We start from the raw sequence: 14,171 nt of genomic DNA on the forward strand, positions 1-14,171 counted from the left end.
GTAACTGTCTTCAACAACATCAAAATACACAGCACAGCCAGTAGTGCACTTACAGAGTTGCAATGACCCATTTGTACATTTGTACATTTTCATGTTTTTACAATTGCTGGTGTTGGTCACACTCACATGCGCTTGCACCTCAAGTTGCCTTGTGCCCAGTTTCAGGGCATAAGAGGCTTAAAAGTTCAGAAAGTCTGTTTAAAGATAGAGCATAAATTGTACTGGGGTTCAGAACAATGCTCATGGTCTAACGTATCTCATAGGCAGCAAAAACCTTCTGACTCCAACCTTTATTAAGAGCATGCTCAACAAAAGAAAGCAAGTTCAGCATTTCTTTTCACTATCGTTTTGCTGAACTCGTCCTTTCAACAGCGATTTACTTTCTGTCAGCTGTTCAACATTTATTCACTGCTCAAGGTCATTATTTGTGTTGAAAATCTTTCAGATCAAACAGACAAATCACACTTCACGGAAATGGGTAAAAGGAGACGGAGAGGTTTTACGAAAGCCTTACAAACTCTTTGATTTAATATTCTATTTTATAAAAATTTAAGTGTGTCAAGGTTTTTTTTTTTAGGTTTTTAGAGAAACAAGGACGAGAGTGGTCCAACTTACTGTGCTGGCAGTGAACTCCACTGAAGCCTGGTGGACACTTGCAGACGTAACCGATGAAGGTGTCACCCCTGTAGGTCTCACTGATCTCACATGTTCCTCTGTTGTGGCAAGGGTTTGGATGGCAAGGGCCTGCATGGAAAAAAGAGGAAATCACTGTTAAGAAGTCAGTTTTGTGCCACTATTAAAACAAGATGTTATGTTAAGACGGTGAGAAACTGATAATGGGCTGCATCTTTTACTTTCTCATTTGCTGTGCATACAAGTACACAATGTTCTAGGTAATTGGATCATTCTAGTGTAGCACGCTGTTTTTCAGAGTGTGCATGAATAAAATGAATATTGCCATGCCAACGCTGACAAAAAACATTCTTACAACCTTAGCCAAGGATTTAATTTAATCAAACATGCATATTGCCTGTGCATTTGAAAAAATTTACAGCGACAAAGTTTAAATGGAGCTGGATCTTGTGAGACAGTGTATAAGTAAAACAGTTTGACAGGCAAAACTGAGGATGACAGGAGAGCAGAGAGAGGCTGGCTTTCAGTGACTGCTGCTGGTCTCTGTGGTCTGGAGGGCAGCCCAAGGCACCGTCTAAAATCATTGAATATGTCCCCTGCAGGAAAGCAACACTTCATCCTCACAGTGCTAAGAGGAAAGTACAGACTAACTGCATGCTAATACACAAACACACTGGCACACACAAGAGTGCAGAGAAGAGTGAATTGCTCTACCAGATTTAGGTTGCTGGAGTGGAAAAACTTGAAATTGAGACAGAAAAATCATGATACCAACGATGCCAAAACACAGAACAGACGATTAGTAAGGTATTTGTTACAACAGAAGTGAGTTACCTTTGAAATGAAACATTATAATGAACGTTAAACGGGCCAAACAGCTCATTTTTGGCCTTTGCATCCAATTATCAATTGTGTACTGTACTTACATTCCACAGCGCAAAACAATGTCTGCTTGAGTGACTGCAAAGATGTTTCCTGCACTGCTGGGTAGGCTTGCTGGATAATTAATAACTGACCTTCTGCCATTTATGCAGTTATTTATTCTTTAAATAACAGAAGGTGCAGTATAGAGACCAGTGCCTTGGACACTTACATCAGTCTAAATAAATAATAAAAAAAAAAAAAGTTAGTTTTAAATGAAAATAAATAAATAAAAAATCTATATAAGCTTGGTTACAGTGAGATTGTCTTTATTGCTAACATATGTGGAATGTGTTACATATGTGTAACTGAACTCTACAAAAGACACATGGATCTCTTGCCTTTCTTAGTGCTCTCAACACAAAAAATCATCATGAGGATAGAGTTACTTCTCATTAAATTTCATGAGGCACTTCATAAAGTAGCAAAATATACGAATTCTGAATATTGAAAATACGTTTATTTTACCAAAAGAACTTGCCCTTCATTGCAAGGATTGTTTGCATCCATGTATGAGCATATGTATCAGTTTTTGCATAGTTTGTATGAATTGATACGTACTGTATTTGCTGATGACTTTGTTGCTTTCTTTGTTGTTAAGTGTACTCAATGCCCCTGATCACTTTCAATATGGCCTACTTCTAAACGTTTCCACATGTTGCTATTCCACACCACACACATTACAACAGTTCAACATTCCTACTGAAAATCAAAGGGTGCTTATGCTGTTACCCTGTGCAAGGGTCAGTACAGTGCAGAAAAGTCCTGCATGTGCCAAACATTAATTTGCAAGGGAATTTGTATTCATTGCCACTAAGCACATGTATTCTTGCTGTGTTTGCAGTGCCCCATTCATCATTACCATTGTTATCTCTTTAATATTTGGGTGTAGTGAGCACTGGGAGGCTTTGCAATCGCTGGTGAATTCATGGGGATTCTTTGGGGATTTAGCAAACAAAAGAAAGAATTTCAATCACCAAAAACAAAACAAAAAAAACACCCTCAAAGTTATGCTGGTAATGATTAATAACTCAGTTTGAGTATTTTTTCTTCTATAAGTGTTTAAGTGTTTTTATAATTTATTTTCCTCATAATTTTGCTCTCTGGGACCAATGACAATACCCGCAGCCTTGGATCAGTTATTACAAGCAAATATATATGACAGCAATATATTAATTCATTGGCAATGCCTACAACATGATGCCATATTATAGCCATCTAAAACCTTTCTCGGACTAACCTGCAGCATGGGGCCAAATGTAAATGACAAGGCCTTGACGCAGGGTTATTGGTTTCATAACTCAAGGGCCTGCCAATAGCTGTCTCATCTTTTAAACATTGAGTTGTACAACTGCACCGAGGCTGTCAAAACTTTGTGGATTGAGATTGGATGGGAAAAACTTTAGGAGTCTCGCATCGATGTTAATGCAAACTTGGTTGAAGCTCAGCACGTGTTGAATGTTAAAAGGCCGATGTGTAACGAATGCCTGATGTTTTCTGTGACAATTTATGGTCAGTCTCAAGCTTGTTGTCTGTCAACAGAAAAAACAGAAAAAGCTAAACAAATTTGCTTCCATGAACCCTCTCTTTAGGCTTCCTGTCTCTTGATGCAATTTCTATTCTAGTCTTTTTGCAGTCATATCTTACCGTTGACAGGTAAACTGTGCTTTGACAGGACTCTTATTTCATTTTAAGTGATAAGCAACAAGAAGAAGTCTCAAGGGTGAGACTATCATGCCCTCTTAAGTCAATTTGACAAATGAACAGCCATGAGCAGAAAATTCAACAATGTCAAGTAAACAGGCGCGGCCTTGAATTGTATACTACATCATCTGCTCAACCATTTAGAGCTAGCCCCAACCCAGAAAATGTATAAGCTGAAAATGAACTCAGGAATGGAAATAGATAAATAAACACCAGTAGCAATCTTATTATTGTTCTCTCGTTGAAATTAGTAGGCCTCTGGATATGAATTACAAAGGAGTTAATCCTATCGAAGCCATGCCATTTCAAAGCCAGGACCTGTATCAGTAATAATGAGAGCGGTGGCTAATCAGCTGAACAGAGAAACGTATAATAGCTTTCACAGAGGCCCTGCTCTCTGAGGGAGAGGGGGGTGACAGGTTTCAGGGCTGTTTTGACGTGACGATCTATAGTCGCACCAAGGCGTACTGACAGCCTCCCTAATGGAGAGCGCATAAAGCTGAAAAAAGCAGGGAGGGAAAGAGGCGGTGGGAGTAAGAGAGAGAGAGAGAGTCAAAGTGAGTGTGTGAGACAGATACAGAGGGAGTGTGTACTGTGTGACAGCTATGTTTGAGTTATTTTTTTAGATATAAAAGGCTCCAAAACATTACAAAGCAATATTTCAAAAATACTGATTTACTGATACTGTTGTTATGGAGCTGGATGACAATTCTAAACCTAGAACACTTCAAGTTGAGGGAGACACTGCATACCTTTACACCCTGATGTGTTAAAAAACATCAAAACCTGATGGACTACAACAGTTACATTAGCACACTGTCATAGTGGGTTGAGATTTATAAAACTCTTTTAAAAACTTATTGAAAAAGTGCTCATTGTGGCTGCTGGACTAACAAGTTTCTAACTTCCAAACAAGAAAATATAAATGATATATTTGTAGATACAAAACTGGAGATCAAGACACATCTAAGAAAAAACAAGCAACTTTTCCAGAAAAGGTGAGGAGGTGGACATTGGGTGTCATGTGAGGATGTCTCATCAGGCTGTCAGTGGATGCTCTCTTCGTAAGTTGTGTGATGCGTGTCTGGAGGAAACATTGGCAGCTTTCTTGTGTGAACGTCAGCTGCTGCTCTGCTGTACAAGCCAACGCTAGCTCTGTGATTGATGTGAGCCTGTGCTGTGTCCGGCACGAGCGCTGTGATTTCTTTTCTGGCTGCAAAGAGAGTTCAATCAATCAACTGTGAAAACCTGACCAATGGTTAAACACAGGAAAGCATCCTTTGTTTCCTTGAAAATCAATCATGAAGGCCTGACATTTTCAGGGTTAAGACTACATATGCGCTCTTACATCTTAGCTGACAGCTGTCATAAACATTAGCTTGTTCTAAATGTACAAGCAAATACTAATTTCATTATACTAAACCTATAACTTAGCCCCTTATAAATGATATAGTTTACAATGCTAAATTTTACAATGCACCATTGAAGCTGAGAGGCTTTAGGTATTAAGACTCACTTAATTTCATAAGTGGGATATAATTAAGTACTGAGCCTCTTGTTCACTCTGTTTTCCTATTACAAAGACTCAGAGACAACACTCCTCTATGAAAATGTGAACAATTTACAGTATTATAGCTTTTTCTCTGATAAATCAAATGCAAGGATAGGGGAAATATCTCCATTGACAGCTGCACTGAAACACCAACCATCAAAGTCACACCCACTACCTTTATTGGAAAACCTTTATTTTAGAGAGATTCCGTAGATAATTAAATGACACAAGTGAAATGACTGTCGATGAAAAAGTCCCCTGAAAATGAAACTGTCAACTGAATTTCAGTTCCAATTTCTCCATCTTACACAGTACTGAGTTAACAGTGAAAAGCCGGCCCATCAACCACCTTGTTAACCTTTTATTAAAATATTTTAAGAAATGCACATTTTACCTGCCTCAAGAGAGTGAAATTTACATTGAAGTTCAGCTCTGAATGTGCACCCAGCCACATCACAGAGAAATCTGACATGGCCTAATTGTGTCAAATCTATTTTAACCCAGCCTCTTTTTCTATGATGGCTTCACTGGTTCACAGGCTCATGGTCACTGCACCCATCCTTCACCTCGACTGATGAAAGTTGGCACTGTACCACCAATATTACATCAGGGCTCTCAGCATGAGCTGCCGTACGTTCGTGCTTTTAGTGAATTCTATTCTCCTGTGCCCTTGCCACACTGCCATTTCAGCCCATCAGCATTTGACAATGTCAGACAAATGCACTTAGAATTGAAAGTAGTAAGAATCAGGCAGAAACAAAATGGTTTGGAATATGTCAACTAAATATCCGAATGGAGAGGTCACACTGAAGAGCAGCATCATTCTTGGAAGATCCAGAGAAAGGCATAAATGGAGGTTGTCTTGTCAGATACTAAATGCCATGAAAATGTCAGAGCATTGGGCCTGCCTCCAAAGGGTCTTCGGTAACAAAGGCATTGTCCTGATTCTAATGTTTGTGAGCAATGCCAAATATATAGTATATCGTAAAAGAAATTAGCTGTAACCTAATAAGATTTAAGAAAATTAGAGAGAAGCTGGCACCAACCTGTTCAGTGGAGGACAACCACTGTTCTGTGTTCTGCAAAGAGACTGTTATTTATCCACTTAACCTAAAACTCAATTATGCTTCTTGAGGTCTCAGTGGCATCTGTGCTATTTGCCTGTGGAGTCCACATGCTTCAACCATGGGGCTTAAGCATTTATAGAATTTGTGGGGGCACCTGCAGTGTTATGATATATGAATTAATTTTAGGTTACATCATCTACAAGTTTTTGCAGTGAAATGACACTGCAAATATGTGATTGGGGCTGCCCCTGCAATGGGCTTTGCAAAATTTGTGCGTGGAAGCCAGAGCCTGCGCCTCATGGAGCTTTCTCAGAGAACTGCAACTTGCATATCACAGAGGCCACTGTAAGCATACAATTAGGTTTGCGTTATCAATACCAGGGTCATTGTAGCTCTAAAGGATTCATGGTAGGCCTTACATTCAATGAAAAGTAAGATTCTTAAGTCTACGAGGCACATTTCACACAAAGGAAGACTCACAGAAAGAGTTACAATTGGACAATTAGTTTAGGTGCTCATTCTCCCTAAATTAGATACTAACAGAAAGTTAAGTGTATCATAATTAATATATAATGGGGGAAGTCTGGCTTAGAGGTATAGCGGGTCGTCCACTAATCGGAAGATTCTTCAGACCTTATGACCTGCTCCTATAAACATGCTCCCTAAGGCTGCGCCATCAGTCTGTGTGTGCGTGTGTGTTTTCTCGGTGCGTGTGTGTATGCGTGTAAGAATGGGCGTTACTTTCTGTTTCTGATGACTGCATGTCAGCCATTGTCATCTGTGTATGAATGTGTGTGTGAATGGGTGAATGTTGACCTGTAGTGTAAAACACTTTAAGTAGTTAGAAGACTATAAAGGCTAAATGCAGTCAAATTACCATTTACCAATATGTAATATATGCATAAATTAAAATGTTTCATAATGTACAATAACTATACATCAAAAAAACACATTAAGCTAATACTGAATAAGATGGACAGGAAGACACAATCTTCCTCTCTCTGATGCATAAGCAAGTGGATGACTGAATGAATGAAACCTATTAGTGCACTCTCTCTCTCTCTCTCTCTCTCTCTCTCTCTCTCTCTCTCTCTCTCTTTTATCTATAATGATATAAATGTGAAGAAATGAATTTTGTACTTAAGACTAATGCACATGATGAGCACATTCTGAAAGCCAGTGAAGAGTTTTGACCATGATCTGATAGGATGGATGTTTAAGAGGAACATGTTTCTTAATATGGATATTTTAGTATCTCTTGGTATATAATGAAAGACCTGTGCCCATTAAAACTACTTCCTTATTATAAAAAAAGAAAAAAGATTCAAATGTGCTTTGCTTACTTACTGAGCAGATTTGTCTGTGTGTGTGTGTGTGTGTGTGTGTGTGACTGACTCAATTGAAAAAGCTGCATATTTAACACATTGACGTTCAAGACATTTACAAATTAATCAAAGTAGTAATAATGTAACTACTTAATATGCAACATTGAAATTACAGTCTCCCACTACATCCTAAAACACAATAAAAAAGGTGACACACTGTATGCTCACTACATTTATTAATGTGATTCAGTTCAGTCATTGCTGTTTCTCGGTGGGATTTTTTGCGGCTTCACAGCAAAAAGATGAAGGTACAGTTAGTCATTGTCCTTTGTATTCTTAATGTAATCAGAAATTTTCCATTTCTTACAGTAGGAACAGACTTTCCTAGATATAAAGAAAGAATCCCACCCTATGTAGATAAAATGTAGCCAATTTCCTCATTTCATTATTTTATTGGGGCAGAGGACAAAATTAAATCCAATATTTTGTCATGTTATCACACTAAGCAGATTTTCTTTATCAACGTCAACCTTGCAAAACAGTAGCACGACACATGCAGAGATATACATAGACCCTAAAGAAATACCGGCCAAATGTGCTGAGGACTAGTCCCCTTTATGTGTGCAGACAAAGGGTGTGAATATGTAGATTAAAGATATGAAGGCTGAGAAATAGCAGCTGATATGCTAAATTCTTCAAACCTGTCATGAGTAATTTGGCCTTCCACATCACCCTGTCCTATTTTCTCTCGAAGTCCAGTTCCAGGTCAGTGGTCACAAGTCACACCTAATTCGGGTCATTTTCAGATCTGATAATTATTTCTCGTGCTGTTTGCCACATTCTCTCTGTTATCTGAAATGTGTACAGTACACAAAAAAAAGCTTTGCCAACATGATTTATTCTTGCAAGCAATTAACCGGAGTATATTTAGACTGAACTGCTATATATTATAAATAAATGTTTATATTAATGTTAATTTACAGTATGTTCACACTTGGCTTCCATATTGTTCTAACAATATAATAAAAGTAGTTCTATAGTCATAGTGTGACTATGGGTCATTTTGAGACTCAGCAAACCATTTCAGGTGAGCACCTCTTCTCCTCCTGAATGCTCTGCAAGGAGAGACCCCTCAGAGTTAAAAAAGTTTTCCTTTATTTCTTTTCTCAGAGTTGAGGTTGAGCTATTGCTTGCTGTCCCCCCCATCTTCAACATGTTACTGTTCTTATATGAGCTGTTCTTACTATGCACTTAACAGGAGACTAGAATACTTGTTGGTGTGTATGCCACCCCCTGTATCCCTGGTACTTATGGTACCTACAGTGCTGCAAAAAAACTAGAAGAACTTTGGTATAGACTTGGTATCGGTTCTCGTGAGAGCCCTATGTGTGACAACTGCCACTGGGCAATTCAATCTGAATTGTGCCTCGTGACTTTGGTTAAAAAATACGAGATTTGGATATAGATATTTAAATGAGCATTTTAATTATTTAGTACTTTTTGTGTGAAATTCACTTTCCAATATTCACTTTTTTGAGTAGGTTTATATTTATATTTTTTTTATACTGCAGCAAATGTATATTCAGTTGTATTTACGTATTTATATATGTATTATGTATATGTAGATGTATGTATGCATGTACGTATGCATATACGTACGTACGTTTGTTTGTGTTTCTGTCTTGACTGACAACAAACTGCTTTGATTTGTAGGGTATTATGTCTTATCTAAATAAATCAGTCTTGTTTTAACCCATTTGATCTCAAATAAACATTCCACTATTAATATTAATGAAAGAAACATAGACAAAGACAATTAGATGCTGAGGATGCACTTAGAACTAGGAAGTTTGTATTCAGTTGCAGTGCTTCCCCAGGATGTGAAGTGACATTTTAATTATATCACTGATGAAGATAAATCAGGTTCTTGTTTACTGTTGTCCTCTGTGGTCTTGCTTTTGTAATGAAACTCTCGTTACATTAGTTCTTTCAATAATGAGAAGCAGTACTTTTGAATAACAAATATGATCTCGAAGGAAGAGGATTTTCAAAGGAAGTCTCTGTATGATAATTCACAGATCTGACTTTATTACCTATTAAATGCAAACACTAAGAGCAGCACAACTCAGTGCACCCCTTAGGGACTGGATACACTTTACATTCAGACTAATGCTAATGGCATGCATTTTAAGATGGAATGCATTGTACTTTACATAAAAGACAGTAAGATATTGAAATTGTTGTATATTAAAGCTATTCTGAAGGTAATGGATTTAAACATCCTTGCTCAGACAGACTAGGAATGGTTTTCAAAAACATTCTTGAAATTATGCTAAATACTCTGGTATTCTGAAAATTTCACTCGATGAAAAGCAATCAAGCTAAAGCAATCACCGGACTGAATTGGACTGTGAGATTCTGAAAACAATCTCAAAACTCTGTACCAGACCAAGACAAGATAGTTCTCTTGAGTCACACCATTAGAGGAGGTTTAAATAGGACTGCCTTATAAACTGAACTAGCAAATTATATAATCACGAGTGTTGCTGACCAGACATGATCAGTGGTTCGATAAAGGAATTAGAGTATGTGATAATGAAGGAAGGAAGAGGCTTGGCCAAGACTTAGAGACTGAAAGCACCCTCTTGCTCTCTCTCTCTATCACACACACACACACACACAGACATACACAAATGAAAGGGAAATCATGTTACCAAGCATAAAAATTTCCCACCTGCTGAAGTTGGTTCCTCACCATCTGCTGCTGTTGAGACACAGAGGAAGAAAAGAGGGAGGAGGGGAAGAGAGAAAAATTATATTAGCTTTGTCAAAACTATGTCACAGTATTCAGTGCTGCAGCTGCATGTAGCTCTGCTGATTCAACTATAGCATTAATCGCACTGTGCACTACCATATGTGCAGTAACATTTGACATGTAATCCAAGAGAGCATACAAAATGTAACGCCAGACACACCTGCTACCTGTAGGCACAACATCCTGCCAGCAGTAATACTCCACACTGCGACCACTGAGCGTAACCTGGCACTGTGTCACAGCCCATCCCCCATTTATACACTCTTACTATGCTATGTCCTGGTCGGTGGCCTTTGACTAATATGTGTTCATCATTCTGGACCAGTGTAGGATTAGCCCCTGTGGCATACATACTTGTTTGCTGCATCCCTGGCTCCTAAATCCCAGTCCAGCTCCATGGCTGAGACTTGGCCTGTCTACCATCATTACCACAACCCTCTATCTCCATCATCACTTATAAAATTGCTCTGAAAATGTGCCCAGAAGCTGGACACCGCTGCGGAGGCAAAAGACCAAGGGCATCAGATGCATAGAATGATGAAGAAAATTGTCATTACTGTTAGGGATGATCAGAAATGTGTTATGTTGAAACAATTCCCTTTGGAAGGCTTCATTGGATGGATGGATGGGCGGCTGGACAAACATGAACATATTGGGATTTGTTACTCTAAAGACAATATTAATTCTGCACGTGTTATTTCTCAATAGCTAATGATACTGGCTGTCACTGAGCTGGCTTAATTAAAGTATGATTAAATGTCATCTACATGTTTTCTTCCACAGCATTGCATACTAATTATGCATTAACATATGGGAAGGATTAAGGCCACATAGATCATGAGGCTGATAGTGAGTGAGACAGTTATAGATGCAAGCATTTCATGCTGCTGCAAATGCATCTAAAACCATTTTAGAAGACTAATCAAGTCTCAATTCCAATCATAATGCAGAGAAACATGCACAGAGTCCCGTAGAGTTTTTTTTTCCTATTCACAAACCAAACATCAGTGCTCTGTCAGCCTGAATCCCCTATGGTGTTTTGGATGTGAAAATAAAATCACTTCACAAAGTGCTCTCAGAGGGTTTTAAAAACTTTTATATTGCCGGCTAATTTAATGTGGTACTTTATTTCAGGGGTGTTTGCATTCAGTGTTTCCACTAAATGTCTAGGAAGACAAGCTGAGCTGACTGTTTTGACAAACTTAGGACACCCCTGGAACAAATGATTTCAACTCAGACAGCATACATGAATCCTTTCTCCGCAGCTGCAAACTGAAGGGGAAAATGATTTACTTAGACACCATAGTGATAAACAGCTGAATTAAAGAGTGATCCGCAGCCTTTAACATTGTTTTAAATATGAGAGAAAGCTTAAATTGAAGTCACAGTGAGCCAAAGCCAAGCACTTTCCCAACCTCTCATCTGTCTGGCAGTAGATGCTATTCTTTGTGTTTTCCCATGCACATGGGCCAATGTGATCCCAAAACTAAGCACATTCCACACTTCACTTACTGTAGTGCGGTTTTCCTTCTGCCATTTCCTCTCCTCTCTTACCATCAGGGTCAAAACACACACATGCAAGCCCACAGAGACATACTGTGTCTCTGTGTACACACACACAATTACACACCCACAAAGAAAAAATAAAAAGAAGGGGAAAAAACAACATACGCCTCTGAGTGCAGACAACTATTCACACCCACACATAAATACACATGCTGAGAAGATAGAGATACATAAAAGGAATAGTTTTTGGTCCACACAAGTGTTGAAATGGTGAATCATAAGAGTACACAAAATACTGACTGTTATTTGTACAATACACTGGGCTGGCAAATTCTTGTCTGCAGTTGTTGGTGTTACATATAAATAAGTCAAAACACCCCATGCGAATAGCATCACATGGCTTATTTCCCATGAAAGTGAACATCACTATTTATCTATTATTGTCTGCCGAGAGAAAACGTACTCTCCATTTAATAAATAGATTAGAAAATGAGAAGAGTGTTTGTCTCTGCTGAAATAGTGAAACAGCACAATTCTTACTACTCAGTTCGTCCCCCGTATGGGGTAAATGCCTCTGTAGTACACAGATGCAGACAACACTGACTTAATCTCACATACACCATGTGATGTATAGGAGGCAAATCAGAGGTGTTAGCATGCCGCAGATTTTTTTAAGTTTTGTGGCAGTCAAAGTTGACTTTAAAAGTGGGTATTCTAAAGGAGTTTTCATGTAACAACTTAGGTTTCATTTATTTTATAGCTTATTATTCTATTTAGTCATGCCAATATTATTATACCAAGCCTTTCAGAAAGGATGCTATTCAGTAAATCAACACATGGCTTAATAGACTGCTTTAAAACAATTGCTTGTCTGTCTTGCACTGCTGTTGGAACTACTGCTACAAACATTCTGGTGGAAATACTTCTAATACTGTATTACAAAGCCACAGAAGAAAAAATAAAATGGCATCAAATAACATATTGGTAGAATAGTCGGGAAAGTGGGACTATACTGGTACTTACACTCAGTAATTGAAAGCATTGAAATGTTTGTTCATAAAATCCTGCAAATCTAACATCTTTCAATTTCCCTCCCCATAAAAGTTGTCATCAAAGCAAAACCAGATTTCCCTCAGCAGTGGGGCTATAAACAGATATATAATGAATCTTGAAACAATCACGATTAACCACTTAAGTGTGCTTGCTACATACTGTATCTCAAAAAATGTGGTGATATAAACAAGAACATTTCAGTTTAATGTCTATCATGTCTTTCAAAGTGGTGAAAACCAAACCGCATCTGCATATTAGAGCTGTGGGCAGACATAACATCAAACAACTTACGCTAATGTTCTCTATTATTAGGAACCACACTATTCTGCTAACCAAAAACCAACAAATTATTTAATCAGTTGAATGTGTTACAAGGGAATACTGCAGATATGTGTGTTTGTTTTCTTATGTCTTTCTTACATGTACTTAACTGCAAGTGCCAAGAGTGTAAGATAATGTTATTCTTGTGGTTATGGATATAGAGAGACAGGCAGACAGGCTAGACATTACCTTACATAGTGGACATTTGGTACACCAAATACTTGACACATGGATACATCTGGAGAGTGCACTAATACATTTGTAAAACATGGAAGGTTCTGGAGATGACTTATTTGAATTGCCCCTCCTCCTCCCCAGCAGAAGGTCCTCTATGTTGCACGATGAGCCTCCATCCTGGGACATATTGGTTTAATCTGACTGACAGCCGGGAGGCAGTAATAACCATCCATAATCTAAATGGGAACCAGCCAGCCTGTCCAGCATAGGGCCGATATGACCTCAAGGTGTTCAGTAGAGATAGAGGGGCCGGTGCACAGGTTAGACAAATACAAATCCCGTACAAAACACAAATACATATATAAGGAGGAGGATACACATGCATATATTAAAAGACTCAAATTAAGGTGTTCGCATGGATGACAGGTTTGGGTTGGGGTTGGGGGAAATGTGTTCATGTAATCTTTCCCTTCATTCGCCATTTACAGCAGTTTTGACGTCGCTATGTTTGGAAAAATGATGGAAACCAATGCATCCAGAACAGAAACAACTGATGTACCTTCGCAGCATGCCCTTTAACAGCAATGACCTGTTTTACATGCACACACTCACATCCAATGATTTAGTATAAATTACATGAAATCAATAACACAATATGGATCAACAGTACATTTTAAAACAAATAGCATATTTTAATCTCCATTTCTTCCCCAATAGTGACCTTGGGCTCCATCTGTCAAAAATCAATTTCAAAAAACAAATGTGGAGAAAGCTGATCTGTTTTTATCAGTCACAGTGGATGTGAGATGGTACATTGTTTGCTGGTCGCAGTTGTGGTATGACAAGTAAATAAAAATTTGTTAAGTAGCTTGTCGAAGCAAGTGGTGCTTCCAAGAGCAGAAATTATTAGGAAGTGGTCAGATATCAGAATTGATGGTAAAAGTGCATCAATGCTCTATCCCTCTAATAAGATCATCAGTGTTGTTGTTTCTGCGATATAAGGTGGCCAATGATTTGGAGATTCACAGGGTAGATGGCGGATGTGATTTACTTGTATGAGGCGCAAAGAGGAGAGTGGAATGTGTAAAATGCATTTG

General features: G+C 38.4%; 1 protein-coding gene across 2 annotated transcripts in view; it reads right to left on the minus strand.

The window, feature by feature from the left end:
• edil3a (EGF-like repeats and discoidin I-like domains 3a) overlaps positions 1-14,171 on the minus strand; it is a 105,483-nt gene that overhangs the window by 67,199 nt on the left and 24,113 nt on the right. The window contains exons 2-3 of one of the 2 annotated variants that reach the window (XM_051423770.1): positions 9,937-9,963; positions 616-744 (exon numbers count right to left, since the gene is read on the minus strand). In XM_051423770.1, the coding sequence (XP_051279730.1) occupies positions 616-744; positions 9,937-9,963 (156 nt within the window). Of the gene's footprint in view, positions 1-615; positions 745-9,936; positions 9,967-14,171 lie in introns of both variants that reach the window. The other variant, XM_051423769.1, reaches the window with a different exon arrangement.

The sequence above is a fragment of the Dicentrarchus labrax genome, unplaced genomic scaffold, assembly GCF_905237075.1.
Source record: "Dicentrarchus labrax unplaced genomic scaffold, dlabrax2021, whole genome shotgun sequence".
NCBI classification, from domain to species: domain Eukaryota; kingdom Metazoa; phylum Chordata; class Actinopteri; family Moronidae; genus Dicentrarchus; species Dicentrarchus labrax.